The following is a 17,452-nucleotide window of genomic DNA, read 5'->3' on the forward strand; positions in this document are numbered from 1 at the left end:
CGCCCCTCTCTGGCCTTTCAGGCTTACGTCCATCTCTGTCAAGACCTTTCAGTAAGTTGACTATTTTAGTAGCAGCCGACCAAGTTTATGTGTCTCAGGACGGGCTTATTCTTAGTCAAACAGTATTAAACACTTGAGGAAGAGCATTTAAAACAGAGCAGGACAGCAGTTGGCACGTCTTTACATAGAACGTCTTCTCTGTTCACCTCTGTTGACATCTGTGGACCGGACAGTTCCATTAGACAAACGAGTTCGACCAGACTTCACTCTCACAGTCAATCAATCAATCAATTTTTTTCTTATATTGTTCCTTTTAATCCAGAACGTCACTTTACAAAGCATGCCTGGAAAATAGAGTATAAATGTGTAATGCTGTTGTTCCTGTAGTAACTGCTTGGATAATCCAACTACCACTGTTGTTACTGCTTCTGCTGCTATTACTACTACTATGACCATGACTTCAGATTCTTATCCTAATTCTGATACTAATACTCCTGCTACTACTACTGCTGTCATTACTACTAATTTTTACTACTACAGAGCATTCACAGCTCTCTGGACATTGGTGGTTCCATTCGCAAGCAACTCTGGACCTCAACACCTGTTGATGGGTCACTTTTGTCAGACACAGCAGTGGAGCCCAAGCCAACCTACACACACATTCACACAAACTCACACATACTCACAGACACACACTCACAGACACACACGTAGACACAACACACACTCACAGGCACCACACACATTTATACACACAATCACTCACACACATACTCGCACACATTCAGACTCAAATAGACACTACAAATACTTACAGACACACACCCAATCACTCACAAATACCACACACTCACAGACACACTCCACATACACTCATAACTACAAATACACTATAACTAACACTAACACAAATACCACTAATATTACAACATTAACACTATCACTAAGACTTACACTATCATCATCACTAACAATGACACAAACTACTACTACACTACTAATACTATTAATAACAGTAATGCTATCACTAAAAATAACATGACTACTAGTGTAAATAATCTAACAGTAACTCTATAAATATCACTAATAATAACATGAATAATAGCATTAAAACTATCAGTAGCACTATCATCACTAAGACTCACATGAACACTAGCATTCATATTAAAACTACCGATTGTGCTCTCACTAATATTTACATGAAGATTAGTTGCTGTCCGTGACGTCACACCACTTTTTGTGACGAAGGCGAGACACCAGGCACAGTGATTGTCGCCTTGGTTACCATAATTATGATTTGTAAACAGTGAAAAAAATGCATTTAAACTGTTACTTACACAAATTTATCTAGGATACAATTCCTAAATAATAATTTGAATAATCATTATTTAATTTCGGATTGAACATTATTAGCACTAAACGCACTATGGTAATTGATCGATACAGGCTGTATTGACTGTTTTTTAGATATTTAAAACAAGGTCAAGAATGGGAAAAGAATCAGTACTTTCCAATCAGTGAAGTTAATCGATTATTCTATCCTTCTTCAGTTGAATGAATTCGTTGTCGATAGATAGGTGATAAACAACTCTCTTCCGTGTGCTCCGCGCTTCTCCCGCGGTTTCGCTCTCTGATACAGGCGCGCTGGCTGGTGTCTGTGACGTCACAGTACTCTTTCTGACAGGGGGCTTTTCTTACAGATATAACATCTCCAATAATAAAACTTACCGGGCTGTTAGGAGAGGCGATTCATAACAGCTGCAGAAGGAGAGCGACAAACCGAGAAATAAAAATTCATTAAACAGGAAAAAAATAGTTTACTTCACAGACTATTACGTTGTGTAGCGTACTCCCGTAGAGCAGAAGAAAAAGAGGACAAGCCCCTGTAATAAGCGCTTTTAAGCGTTTTACACGAATCTCCACAGAATAGAAACCAGGATTATCAGACTCCTGATCCTGGAAGTTCTCCTGGTTTTATTTCCACTCAAGCTCTCGGTTCCGCAGCCAGTGTGATAATTGAATTAACTGTATAACTGTTATCAGACTCTAACTGTATTTTTATAAGACTATAAGAGAGACGTGTGAGAGCAGCTGAATCTCAGGGCTGGTGTGGAATCACACACAGACAGGTCTTCTGTGTGATCTGAGTCCCACAGCTCAGAGCTACAGACTGGTCAACTGGTCACTATTGTAGACAAGACCATCGGTCAGCTGCTGCTGATAATCATAATACACTGATAAGAGTGGCAATACTTGCTGTTCATTAAATAAAAAAATAATAATAATAAGAGATAATCACATATTGCTCAATTGTTAGTCAAACACTTCTGACAGAGGTTTGGAGGCTGACATACAGTAAAGTAAGTACAGTAATACTGAAGGGCTGGAGGTCATGGAAAGGGTTAATAGAAGCTTCTTGTTTCTGACCTGGAACAGATCCCACAGCTGCCAGATCAGAGTGACCCCTGAGCCCAGTTCACAGAGAGGAGAAGCAGGAGCTCTTCTCTGTCTCTAAGAGGGCTGTGATGAAGGAGAAAAAGGGGGAGATGTGACCTGAGTCCAGGCTGTTCTGTCTGATATTGTTCATGTAGCAGCTCTGATTGTCTGAATGTCCACTGGTTCTGGATTGTCAGGATAAAGAGAAGGATGGAGATGAGCTTCTGTCTGTTCAGGAGGTAGGAGTTTGGGTAAAGTACTGAGGGACTCAGAGCTCTGTGTGTGAGTCTGAGCTGTGAATCTGACTGAGAGGAGATAAAGATTTTTTTTTATTCTGCCTCTGAGAAGTCTTTTCCTTTGCCAAGCAATGTTTCATCCCCTTCAGATACTCTGCACAGACTGTCAGAGTGAGAGGAGAGGAGAGAGAGATGGACAGATAAGAGCGCATACAGCGAGAGAGACAGGAAGGGGGAGAGAGAGGAGAAGGAGCAGGAAGACAGTGCAGGTGTTCAACCACACTGTATCCTCAGGAGACAGGAGGCTTTTCTAAGCTACCGAGGACCTCAGTGCTCATGGCCACTCTGGCTCAGAGGCTCTGGCAGCAGTCAGGTCTGAGAGCTTCTCCTCATACTTACACTGGAGCTCTGAGAGTCAGCCTCCAGTCTTACAGAAACAGCCCCTCCTGTACAGCCCTGAGAGACACCATGAGAGAGCTGTTTGGGTAGAGAACCTGTTACACCGTACAGCACTGGAGTTCTGAACACTGGGTTCCCTGTGTGTCTCCTTGTACAGCTCAGCTCTCAGCTGCTTCATCACATTAACACCCACAACCTCACAATACAGCCTGGCCTCCTGTGCTGGAAGAGCTCAGAGGAGCACAAACCACAGACTCACTGCAGAGTCTGACCTGTAGCTCCAGTAGAGCTCTGAGAAAACAGGCCCATTTCCTAAAGACAGGGGAGTGAAGAGAAAGTACAGTTTTACTGAAGATAATATGTCCTTCTGTAAAAATATGTTGCAATGTCATTATATGATTTTTTTTCATTCTGGCTTAACAGGGATTGATGCTTTAAATCACAGCTCTTAGGCTGTATTAACAAGGACTGACTTTTTCTAATTCCTCATTTGTTTCTTTATACTCTGAAACCGACTCATGCTCTTCTGTTCCTGCAGTTATTCAGTCCAATTTGTCTCTGTATTTCTGTGCTGACCTGAGTGACCTCATTGCCCCCTTGAGGACAGGTTGTCCTCACACTGTCCTAGATCAGGACCAGAAGACACCAGAAGACACCGCTGCCTGGAGACACAACAACTTCTCTGTGACTCATGGCAGCACACCAGTCACAAGCCACTGCCTGACAGAGACTGCAAGACACACAGGACTTTATTCAGAACACCAGTCACTGGACACTGCCTGAGTCACACAGGCATTAAAACCACTGTCCACTGCAGTGACCACAGATCACAATGACACAGGAACCCACAGGAAGAAATAGGGTCAGCACAATTCTACAGTCATTGTGGTCACTGTACACTATAGAGACCACAGCTCTCAGAACACAAATATCCAAATATCCGATCTGAAGGCACACAGTCTTTAAAACCACAGTCCACTGAAGTGACCATAGTGACCATAGGTGTAGAATCCCAGGAACAAAGTCATTACAGCCATTGTCCACTTTAGTGAACATAACACATAGAAAGCCAGAAATATAGTAATTAAAGCCACTATCCATATCAGTACTGTCAGCTCCCAAAAATATAGGAACACTGTCATTACATCTACTGTCCACTGCAGTGACAACAGTTCACAGGAACACATTCAGTATAACCACTATCCACTATAGTGACCACGGCACCAAGAAACAAGGGAAAATAGTCATTACAGTCACTGTCCACTATAGTGACCACAGCACCAAAGAACAAGGAACGCAGACAGCAAGAGACACAGGAGCATATTCAGAACACAAGTCACTGTACACTGCTTGATACAGACAACAGGAATCATAGGACCACATATACATAATTGATTATCTTGATACTGATTTACATTTAAAATTCTTGTCTAGAACTGAAGATATTTTTTTTTACTGTACAATATATCTGATCTCTTCCTGCCCCTGCAGCACCTGGTGCCCTGCTGTCTGTATCTGTATCTGTGTTTCCTCCAGTGAGACACAGAGCTGCTCCTGTCTTTCCTCTCCTCCGCACTGCTGGGAGTGTCTTCAGGAGAGGAAACAGTGATGTGGCTCTGATATATATGGAGAAGACTGAAAGGGCCCTGTCTGATTGGCCGTCCTGTCTGTGTGAGACGTTCCTGTCAGTCTGAAAAGACAGTGCTGTGTGTGATTGGCGGGGGGGGGGGTGGGGGGAGCTGTGTTGTTACTGGGGGTCCAGGGTACGGAGCAGCAGTTCAGATGCCCTGTGGGCTCAGGGGTGAAAACAGGGGTCTCAGCTGTGCTCTGTCCTGATGACAATGGAGAGCTGCCTGTCCATCTTCTCTCTTGCTGTCCTGGTGCTGCACAGCTCAGCCAGTAAGTGTTGAGTCTTCTTCTGTCCAGACAGACAGACAACAACTGGAATTAAATTAATTAGATGTTTTATGTAAATGGAGCAATAAGTGGGTTGAACAATTTGTAATGTTTATTTTACATTCATCTTTGTGGGTATTGATAAAAAATATTATAACTGTATTGTATCTTGGTCTGTAAGTAAGGAAATATAATTAGTTGTGTCGAAATATAATTAGTTGCTTTTAATTTTTATTGGATTGTATTAAAATATTCTTAAAATTTCTAAACATTATATAATAATAATGTTATAGATGGATAGAGCAGAGGCTGGTCATTATCACCCTCTATTGATAATTTGTGAAAATATGAAGTGTATAAAATCTTTAAAAAGCTATTTTGTTTTTAAAAGTCTTCATTTACTTGAAAACAAAAAATGTGTGAGCAATAACAAAATGTTTCTAGAATAATATCATATTATACAGGATGATTCAGAAATACCCTGGGCTGTTTCTCGTTTTATTGTGTTCAATTCCGACTCTTCAGTATTGTATTATTACAGACTGGTGCATTAATAGAGATACGTGTTTTTAAATAGTGGATTATTATTGAGAGTGATATTAAATTATTACAGACCGATGTATTAATAGATAAATAGTAAGTGAGTAATTAATACCTAAAGTGTTTCTGCTAGAGAATTAAGACTGGAGTTTTAATGCTGCCATTATATCTTTGGTGTATTCAGACAGTAGTATAAAGTATAAAGTAGTATAGTATAGTAGTATAGTATATATAGTATAGTAGTAGTATAAAGCTACACATTTTGTCAAACTTTTGACGGGTGCCACGCCCACTTTTTCAGCCAATGGGAGTTCACGGTGGGTGGATGTCCCGCCCCCTTGCCAGCCAATGCCTGGGTGTTATGCATGTCCCGCCCCCTCAGGAGCCAATGGTGCATCGTTTAGTGTCGGAACTCCAGCCTTCCCCCCCAACATTGCTGAGAAACTTTGAGGCATCTGAAAAAGCATTCATAATCCCCTTCCGCTCCCCATGTCTAAAGCCATGCGAACCACACTGTGCGATCCGATCTAGCAGGGCAAAAAAATGTGCCTGCGTAATCAGCGGGATGGTGTTACCACAGGTTCTGTGCAAAACACGCTGTATTTTGGAATACACACTGTAGAACCCCCCAGGCTTCCGTTTCTGATCTGAAAACATCAGATCCGCAATAATTTCACTCATGTTCTTGACATACGCATCTATCTCTTTAACAAATTTAAGGACATTAGCATTCGACTCTTTGTTTTTCATATCAAGCTTTGTAGAGAGAAGTGTGTGAAGCACTCTTTGTAAGAATTCAGACGTATACATTCAAAATTCATCATTCTTCGGATGATGGCTTATCCGGGTCTGTAAAACAGAGTGAAAGCTGTATTCACATTTTACAAAGATCTTTTTTTTTTGCGTCTGTAAAAATAAGAATAATGTTTCTTTTGCAATGCATCAAAAGTCCCGTCTACTAATTTTTCATCCAGCTGTTCAAGTATGGTGTGTACATGCTCGTATGGCGAGCGGTCGTCAATTATGTTTTTCAGCAAGTGTTTTATGCCCCGCTCAGTGTCATTTGTAATGGTAATGGTGTTGTAATGGTGTACGAACCCAGACACCTGGAGATGTACAGAACAGCCAATAAAATTCGGGCTAAACTGAGAGACTTATAAATTTCTAAAGCGGCAAACGTCACATCTTCAAACCCATCTGTGTAGCCGACAGACAGGCATGTGTGACCCCGCTGACCAGGATGGTCAATCAAACAGGCCAGGCATTCATCAATCAGAACCCCCTTTAAACAGTGTTTGAAGATGCAATAAACTACTGCTTTCACAATCTGGGCCATGACATCGGGCTCATTAGGGACATCGTTAGCTAAACCTGGTTGGGCATCAGCTTTATTAACATTTTGTGGAACACACAAGCATAGACACGAAACATTCAGTTGAGATGGTAGTTTGAAGATCGATGCGTCGACCTCCTCATTATTCTATTAGGGGAAAAAGAAAAGGAAGGCTTAACAAAATAAATAGACATGCTTTGTACCTAAAATATCTATCATTTAACGCCTCTTTTGAGCTAGGGTTTTTCGTTAATATTTACCATTTGTAGTGAGGTATCATCACTAACACCAGGCAGCTCTTCATTACCAGGTTCTCCATCTGAACTCACACGACAGCCGCTGTCACACGTCGCAGAGGGCGGGGTCGGGTTTTGCTAAAAAGAAGACCAAGTATTAAAATGACACAGGCTAAGCGCCGATACAACAATTTCACGATCAGAAAAAATATTTTAGCCACCTACCTCTTCACTTTGTAGAGCAGTGGACTCTACAAACTATACATGTTTCTCCACACAAAGAAGCCATCTTTGCAGCTCCCAACACCAGGTGGTGTCTGACAGCTTGTCGAAGAAAAGTCTTCACTCAGGTTAGGTGTGATCAAGCAGAGTCCCTTAATACATGCGCATGGGGAGGATATAATCATGCAGATCTGAGAGCAGTCTCTCATACAGATCTGTGAGTAACCTCTCCACCGAGATGATAAATGCAATGAGTTTTATACAGCAAATTCACACAGGAAAGCTCATTCTAAGTTTCCATATTAGGAGTTTTTTTCTCTCTACAAACATTTCTTTGTAATTGACCACGTTCTTCTTAAGAACCAGTTCTAGCTTGCATACAGACAAAAGGAAGTATATACATTAAAGGTGTGATATGAGCTAGACATTCTGCAGTTGTACCATTAATATAAAAAAATCAAATAATATGCTAACAATTGTTCTTTCATACTGTTGCTGGGTAAAAGGCATTTTTCAAAGCCAACTAGTCACTATCATATACACTTTAAAAAAGGTGAATGCTTAAATTCTTCCTCAAACTCAACCTGTCCTGGTGAGGATACACTGTCACTGTAATGAACTTGAACTTTATTGCCATATGTAACCGGTACATGTACTGGTACAATGGAATTCTTACTTACAGAAACTCTATCGATTGTTAAAAAAAGTGTAAAACACAAAGTGCAGGCAGTGCATCAAGACAATATACAAACAAACAGCAGACAATGTACAAGTAAACAAATAAACAATTTGAATGCAAACAATGCAGATGTAAAAAATGACTGCAGATTTGCAATAAATAAGAAATTATAATGAGGTAGATGGTGTAGGTGTGGTCCGAGGGGCATGGCCAAATGTGTTCGCCAATCACATTGCTTGTGGGCAGAAGCTATTGAAGAATCTAGTGGTAAGTGTCTGTATGCTCTTGTATGTCTTGCCTGAGGGCAGTGGGGTGAAGAGCTCATGCCCAGGGTGGTGACTGTCCTCTGTGATGGCCAGAATTCTACCACGTAGCGGTCCTTGTCTCCCCTTGAGGGAGTCTGTTAGTTGAAGCCTTGAATTTGTCTTTTCTCAGCTGCAACTAACCCAGGCAACTAACCTGGTGCCTCTTGGGAAGTGTTCAGTGTGTGACTAAAGAGCTCCCACAGCTGTGGCTCATCCAAAATTAACTGCCCCAGCTGTGGTTGTCAAGGTAACCCATCACCCTTAGACAAGTGCTCTGCCTTCACACAGAATGTGCCACCGCTTAATGCCAAACTGGCGAGAACACTGGGGTGTAGTTGAGAATGACCTGTGAGAAGACAGAAACCAGCCAGCAGGCAGCTGGCTGATCCTGTAGTCATCCTCTGCAGGGCACTGAGACTCTCAGCCCATCTGCAAGTACAATCTGACCACAGGGAGAGCCAGGCAGGGACAGAAGCACTTTCTCTTCATGGATCTAAATGCGATCAACATAGTTGAGTGCTGGGTGCTGGTTTCAAAACCCGACCCCTTTCTAAGCCACATCCTTTACAAAGGCCACACACCCTGCATCTCCAGGAAGAGAGATCAGACAAAAAGTTCAATTTCACCTCTGCTGAAACAGCTCTCTAGTTCCTTGTGGTATTTGTGCTGAATGACAAAATGGCAACAGCAGGTGATTTCCTGGATCAAGACCAGTTCAACTGCTCTGTGTGTCTGGATTTGCTGAAGGATCCAGTGGCTCTTCCCTGTGGGCACAGCTACTGTATGGTCTGTATTAAGGCACACTGGGATCGTTATGATCACACTGGCGTCTACAGATGCCCCCAGTGCAGAGAGACCTTCACTCCAAGACCTGTTCTGCGAAGGAACACCATGCTGGCTGAACTGATGAAGAAACTGAAGCAGACAGGGCTCAGCGCTCCTCCTCCTGCTCACAGTCCTGCTGGCCCTGGAGATGTGCTGTGTGCTGTCTGCACTGGGAGTCAAGCAAGAGCTGTGAAATCCTGCCTGATGTGTCTGGCCTCTTACTGCCAGACTCACCTCCAACCTCACCATGAAGTTGCCCGTTTGAAGAGACACACGCTGGTTGCTGCTACTGGACATCTGGATGAACTTGTATGCCTGAATCACGACAAACCCCTGGAGTTCTATTGTCGTACTGATCAAAAATGTGTCAGTTATTTGTGCACAATGGATGAACACAGAGGTCTTGATAGTGTCTCTCCTGCAGCAGGAAGGACTGAGAAACAGGTGAGGACTTTTTTTTTATTGAGGGCTTTCAGGTACAGGGGAAACAGGGGTGTTAGGAGTGTGTGATGATAAGGTGTGTGTGAGTTGATCTTTACACACCATGTGTTCTGGAGATTAAAAAAAACAGGTTTTCACTGTAATAGTTCATAGAGGAACAAGGAAGTATCTCTCAGTTTCAGAGTCCATAGAATACTAGCAGTACAGCAGTGACTGACTGCTTTGTAGACACGCCTCACCTGCTCATTATTCTTTTGGAATGAATGGAATGCAACACACCCGGTTCAGCTCTGTACTCCTGTGAACTCCTGTTCATTCACTGGACTGAAAAGTGAACACAGCAGTGACTGACAGTTCTGTACTCACCCCTAACTCCCATTCATTTACTGAACTGTCCAGTTAACACAGCAGTAACTGAGAGCTCTGTACTCACCTTTCACTCCTATAAATGCACTAGAAATTAAGTGACACAAATGGATGAAGACACATCATCACACGATGTAGAATCAACATTCTTATTCATTTACATGTTGTTTTTATCATTAATTATCTACATTAGTAACAGAGATGACTAGAAGGTTAATATATACTGTATTTCCAGATACTGTTTAACAATTAGGGAATGTCTGTACAACTCTCAACTAGGTCATATCGTTTTGTTTTGTCCAAAGGTATCCAGGTGTTTCTTAGCTCAATCCATGTCCACAGAGAGCTGAAATTCTTACACAGACAGACTCATCACAATAACCTCTGACTGGAACAACTGGTGCAGCTCTTCATGAATTCCTTATGGTCTGAAGTCACAGATTAGCAGATCAGTGCTCTGCCAGTTATTCAGATTATTGTGTTACTGAAGAGATTAATGGAAGGCAAATTTCATCCTCCTCTCTGTGGAACCTGGACAGTGAGTGATCTGGGGTTAGTATCCACAGGTTGGTGTGAGGACAAACTGTTCTGTCCTGCTAGGATTCCTGTTGCCTTCATCTGCCAAAAACTGGGCTCTGATAGCCACATCCTAAAAATAGCAGAACAGACAGAGGAAGATGAACCACCTGGAATGTCTCAGCTGCTGTTCTGATGGGCAAAGGCTGTAGCTGAAAGAGACCTCCAGTCTACTGGTCTCCATGCCACTTGATCATGGTGTTGTTACATAAACAGGTGAGGAAGCTGGTCTCTCTACCACAGAAGATGTCACACAGACCTCTTCCACCCCTAGCACATCCTTCAGGGATCAGAACAGTGATGTCTGGAAGCTCCTGGTCCTGGTCAGGTTTCTGGGTTGTCAGGTATCTGGGCAGAGACAGAGTGTATTTTTTATGTTTAACAATGTTTAACATTGCTCACCACTGTTGAGGAAGGAAAAAAGAGCCCAGTAAGATCTTACTGTGAATGAAAAACACAGAAGTATCAATCAGAATGTGAGACCTGGAACATCAGGACCCTCATGAGCTGTCCATACAGTGACAACCCATAACAGTAAACTGCATTTGTGACCATAGAATAGAGGACAGGATATAGGACATCAATATCACCACTCTGAGAGTAACACTACAAGCTTGAGATAAGCCGCTTCAAGAATGCTGAATCAGAGGCAGAACATCAGACTGATGGAGCTGGATTCACAATTAAGAACAAAATCCTCAACCACCTTCATGAGCTTCAGCTGGGGTCAAAGAGCTCCTCATCTCACAATAGCAGGGAAACAACAGGCTTGCAGAACTTTGAAGAAAGACAGACTCACTGTCCTTAGAAATTCGGCACAGGAGCTGCGAGAGATGGAGTTATTCATTAGGGTGCATCTGGAAATGTCAGCTCCAAGAATCATTTCCTCTCTTTTCCAAATGCTAAGAGGATGGATCAACAGGATAGGCATGCATCAATAATCTTGAGGACATTCCAGTCAATCTTGTGTTTAATGGACTGTTTGCTTTAATTGTTTCAGGGTAAATCCATCTTCTAGCTTCTGTTTTGAGAAATGTAATATATGAAGGTACATTAAATATGAATCAATATGTGTTTAGAAAAAAAAAGTAAGAAGAATATAGATTGTGATCGAAATAATCATGATTTATCAATCATGTTCATTGATCCGGCATTTATGTAAATTTATGTACTACGGTAGCAATATCTCAGTACTGTGCAGTTGTATTTTACTCATTACACTGTTCAGTGTCTTGTAGACAATGTATCTGTGCTGAGAGTGGGGAGAGAAATGTCCTGAGAGTCTGCATTTCTCCACAGAAGCAGCTACTGACACAAACCCAGCAGAGTCTCCAGGAGAGAGAGAGGGAGCTGCAGGAGCTGAACCATGCTGTGGAGTCACTCAGAGTGGGTATTGACAAGATTGAAGCTCATTTCCATAGCTGGCCACTGGACAAACCAGTACTCCTGGGAAACACAGTGGCATCATGTGACAATATTGTCATATCATTTGCCAAACCGCTTTATACCCTATGGTGTCGTGGGAAGCCAGAGCCTACCCAGCAAGAAATGAGTGCAAGGCAGGATACACCCTGGACAGGGTGCCAGTCCATCTCAGGGCGAGTGGAAGCCAATCACACATGGGGACAATTTGGAGGCCACGGTAAAGGCAGAGAGGGGGAAATTTGGCCCGGACACCAGGATAACACCCTAGTCTTATCAAGAAATGCCCGGGATCTTTAATGACCACTGAGATTCAGGACCTTGATTTAGAGTCTCATCTAAAAGACGGTGCTCACTACAGTATAGTGTCCCCGCAGACCGCAGTGTGGGCACCCCCCGTTGGCAACCATAGCTTCTCAGGAGGTTTCCAATCCAGGTACTGACCCAGCTCAGCCCTGCTGAGCTTCAGTGGGCTGCCAGTTGAGAGCTGCAGGGTGATATAGCTACTGGCGACATGTGATAATATTATATCTCTTAATACACCCAACAAATCTAATTTAGAACATCCAGTATAGAGGTCATGTAGAGATGTAATCCAGTCAACCAGCGACTGGAACAAGTTTTAGTTCTGAGGAGCCTAATTCACACTGATACCTAAATGTGAGGACATACTGATGTTCTCCATTCTGCCTGAAACTCTGACACTGCATCAGTATCTTACCTCAGTGACTATCAGGACTGTGAGTGTGACATGAGAAGTTTAAATTCTTCCTGTGATCAGGGATAGAGGGACATCTTTTCTGTCCTCAGTTGGAGTGTTTTCCTCTGTAATAATGCTAACAATTCCTGTGTCTCCTTATTCAGAGCTCTGCACACACAGCAGTGCTGGACACTGACAGGATCTTCACTGAGCTGATCCGCTCCATTGAAAGAACTCGCTCTGAGGTCACACAGCTGATCAAAGCTCAGGAGAGGGCTGCAGTGAGTCAGGCTGAAAGACTCCGAGAGCAACTGGAGCAGGAGATCGCTGAGCTGAGGACGAGAGATGCTGAGCTGAACCAGCTCTCACACACAGAGGATCACATCCTTTTTCTCCAGGTAACATCACTGCTCTGGGACTCTGCAGTAAAGAAAGATGTCTTTGGCACAGAGCTCTCCAATGGAGCTGCTTTTGGCTTCTCCTCAGGAATGTGTGTCATAGCCCATTGGGGTTTGCCTGGAAACTCCTCCCTATCTTCCCTGCTGTAGGCTGTCCAGTCTCTCTGTGTCTCTCCTGGAGCTGGAGACTCCCACATCACTCCTGTCAGTCCACACTTCTGTACTGAGGCTGTGAGGAGAGCTGTCTTAGGACTGAAAGAGCAACTGGAAGACATCTGCAAAAAGGAATTAGTCAAGATCTCCAGAACAGGTTAGTGATGAAACATAATCTAATAATAGGAGCTATAGTCCCAGTACTGTAGAACATTTCTGTTACGATAGGTTATAATAGCTACAGTCCCAGTAGAACAGTCCAGTTACAATAGGAGTTACAGTCAGAGTACAGTAGAACAATTCAGATACATTAGGAGCCACTGACCCAGTACTAAAAAAGGACCCAATGAAGTACTAGAGGACTCAAATCTCCATGAATTCTCAACTACAGTATGTATTCTGGAATCAAAGCTCTAGACACTGAAAGAGATGGAAAACACATCCATGACTGATAAAAGTAAAATCAACACTCCAATACAGATGAAAGAACCAGCTGGTTTAATTCTACAACAGATCTGCCCTGATGAGAAATTTCTATCTGTGTCTCCCCAGTGAGTGATGTCTATAGTCTGCAGACTCCAGAACCCCGGAGCAGAGCAGAGCTTTTACACTGTGAGTCTGTTGTCACTGTGATCTCCTAGTGACAGATATCTGGAGCTCTGACACACAGCAGAGATACACCAAAACACTCTGTGACTAATATACACTCTTACACTCACACACTGATGCACACTCAGAAAGACTAATACACACTAAACTACACACACATTGATACTGTTCCATATGGGGAGTAAGGAAATGGTGAAAATCAGGATTTGACCGAGCGGTTTAGTCAAAAAATGAAATAATTATTCAACTTGTAAGTGATTTCTAGCAATACACCCAAGTGGCTGGTATAATTAGAGGCATGTGTATTCTTTGTCCTCTGACACAGCTTTGATGAGAGGAGTAATAATCCAGGCACACTTGGTTAAAACAAATATTTATTACAATGACACAAGACACAAACTACACTACACACAACAAAACATACAGCACACACACTGCTGTACGTACAGTATTTACAAAAAAAAGCGTTTCAGAGGCCTAACATTCTCATCACCCAGAAAGCCCCAGACTGCTACTAAACATTAAACTCTTAATATGCCTACAGAGGCCACATGAGTTGCCTTCTAACTAAATACAAAGCAACCTGCAGTTAAATCTCTCTCTCATTGCACCCTGGAAGCCACAAAATTAATGGGAGCCTATATCCCTATCCATAAACATGCACCGTAAGCAAAAAAGACGTTTCTAACTGAAGTATTCTTTACCCAGGAAACCCAAGTTCCCTAAAAACACAGAATAGCATGCTCTTTGAACAAGGTTCAAATACTCAGCTCCAGTCAGGTTTGGTTTGGATGATCATGAAGTAGGGGCTCTCGCCTGGCGCAAGTTTCAAGTCCCAACTCCTGCGGACTCCTTTACCTTCTCCTTGTTTCTCCCCCCCTTTTTTCTGTGCTCTTAATGTCATCTTATATTGTGTGTTTCTGTACTGCTCCTTGACAATCGTTAATCCACACTTTACCTAGGTAATTAAGGTCAATTTTTAAATTGTTTCTACTCCAGACCTCAGCAAACATCCTCTCTGCTTTGAAGTTAGAAGTGTTTACTTTTCCAAGTGTCACAAACTTTATCTAAAATCTAAGAGACACTTCTCAGTCACCTAACATTGTAACAATACACACACGGATACACACTCTAACAGACTGATACACACAATGATACACACACGTTGATAACCACACTGATACACATTTTAACAGACACTGATGCACACTCTCACATACACTCCGACACATAGTATGACTCACACATTGATACAAACTGACACATTGACACACATCTTATTTGAGACAGTGCGGCTTGCTGGAATTCTGTGTGGTACTATTATTTTCCAAGTGTGAGAGAAAAAGCTTGTGAAAAACAACCCAAAACAGTCACAGGGTTCAGGAAGTTAGCATTTACTCATGAGTGTCAGGAGATGTTTGTCTGTTCTGCCTGTCTGTCCTCTGACCGTCTTCTTCTTTCCAATCAAAAACCTCAGGGTGTATCTTACTGGGCTGTGGGGGCTGGACTTTAGATGAGATCTGCTCAGGGATTCTCTTCTGCCTGTGTGTCCTCTGACTCTCCTCTTCTGTCCAATCAGATTTCTCCCAGCTCACACTGGATCCCAACACAGTCAATACACATCTCTATCTGTCTGATGGGAGCAGGAAGGTGACCTGGAGTGACAAGGGCCAGAAATATCCTGATCACCCCGAGAGATTTGACAGCTGGAGACAAGTGCTGTGCAGAGAAGGGCTGTTTGGGACTCGCTGTTACTGGGAGGTGGAGTGGAGAGGGACAGGAGCTTTTATAGGCATCACCTAGTAAGGAATCAGGAGAAAAGGGGGCATTGACTGTATTCTTGGGCGCAATGACCAGTCTTGGAGTTTGTGCTGCTCTGGCTCCAGTTGCTCTTTCTGGCACAACAATGTGAGAACCGCAGTAACTGACCCTCTCTCCTCCAGAATAGGAGTGTATGTGAATCACAGGGCAGGAACTCTGTCATTTTATAGCGTCTCTGGAGACACAGTGACCCTCCTGCACAGAGTCCAGACCTCATTCTCTGAACCCCTCTATCCTGGGTTTGTGGTGACTAGCTCTGTCACCCTTTGTCAGCTGGAATAGACCCTGTCCTAATGTCAGCCGGAGCTCTGAAATGCTGTCTGGTCAATTAACAATAAATCTTATCCTGCTGTATCCTGCTGTATATCTGCTGTATCTCTCAGGGATCTGGCAGGTAGTTCTCCGTAACTCCGTTAACTCCATTAACGTAGCCGTTAACTCTATGGGATGCAGAGGCAAACAATCCAAAAGCGTAATCCAGAAGCAAGGTCGATAGGCGAAGCTAGAGATCAGTTAACCAGAAAGGGCTGAGAAAAACCGAGAAGAAATCCGAAAGGCGAGATCAAAAGGGAAAAGTTAAGTCCAAAAACCGAGAAAACCAACAAGAAAATAACACGCACTAGAAAATGTTTCAACTTTTCAGGCTTTTCAATAGTGAGCAGGGTTTGGTGCGTGAGGGAACTTTAAATACTGAAAGGAGAGGAATGGGTTGGATAATTGGTTCAGGAGTGAGAATCTGTGGAATCTGGTGTCTGGGAATGTGATGGGTTCAGTTAGGAATGAGAGCGTGAAACAGTGGGTTTGGGAATGTAATGAGGTTTGCGAGGGCAAGGGCGAGTGCAGGACATGACAGTATCGGTGCCCGGACCTGACATGAATGACTTTCTGGGTGTCTGTATGGAGAAGAAGCTCCTATGATGCTGCAACACTGGGACAGTGCCTCCTGAACATCAGCTCCATCAGGAGTCCCGGACCTGGGAATCAGTTCCACCACCCCTGCAGCATCATTCCTGAGCTGCAGACTCAGTGTCCAGTCTTATTTTCACATCCTGCCCAGTCAGTAACCTGCAGTCACCTGCGAGGAGAACATTGTGTTGTAATCTTATCTATAAATGTTGGTATGGGTGACAAATGAATTGATTAATTGATTGTAACTGACATGGTGGATTGAGATTTATTGAGCTTTAGGGCTCAATCGAATTGTAACCCTACAGTCCAGAAACCACTGCTCCAGTCTGGGCTGTGTTATATTGTAACCCTACAGTCCAGAGATCACTGGTCCTATCTGGATGGTGTAAGTTTGTAATCCTACAGTATAGAGACTGCTGGTCCAGCCAGGGCTGTGTTGTATTATAAGCTTATAGTGCAAAGATCACTGGTTCATTGTTCATTAACATCACACATAAAAAACATAATATTAATATATTATTAACTGATTCGTGTGTAATCAAGGACTGTTTTAATGTAACTGAATTGTGCCATTCATTCTCTCATTCATCTGGTCTGTGGATGAAATGGAGCAGACTTTTAATGTCTAGCAAACTGGAGAGAACTGTGTTAATCTTTACATGTTAAAGAACACAAAGGTACTCACGTTCAGCATATTCACAATGCTTAAAAAAAGTGGAGTAAAATATGTAAAACTCAAATTACATTTCAAAATGCCACAATTATTTCAATTTAGTATTTGGAAAATAACAAAACAAATACCTCATTCACAAACTCCAGGACTCAATGGCAGCACATTTCAACCTTCACCTTGAGTCTTTCAATAATTGCATTATGGATCTGTTAATCCTGCTTTGACCTAAAGTCAGAATTAAATCTACATTTCCAGTGTTATGTCATTTGTGTCACCA

General features: G+C 42.7%; 1 protein-coding gene across 1 annotated transcript; it reads left to right on the top strand.

The window, feature by feature from the left end:
• The first annotated feature begins 8,930 nt into the window (after window positions 1-8,930).
• On the top strand, window positions 8,931-16,976 carry LOC148825578 (E3 ubiquitin-protein ligase TRIM16-like). Its single transcript, XM_088926245.1, is given in 6 exon segments — window positions 8,931-9,551; window positions 11,790-11,876; window positions 12,777-13,010; window positions 13,161-13,320; window positions 13,716-13,775; window positions 15,352-16,976. Coding segments are annotated over 6 exon segments (1,656 nt in total). The 5' UTR covers window positions 8,931-8,960; the 3' UTR covers window positions 15,876-16,976.
• The last annotated feature ends 476 nt before the right edge of the window (window positions 16,977-17,452 follow it).

Source organism: Atractosteus spatula, chromosome 10 (genome assembly GCF_055471065.1).
Source record: "Atractosteus spatula isolate fAtrSpa1 chromosome 10, fAtrSpa1.hap1, whole genome shotgun sequence".
NCBI lineage: Eukaryota > Metazoa > Chordata > Actinopteri > Semionotiformes > Lepisosteidae > Atractosteus > Atractosteus spatula.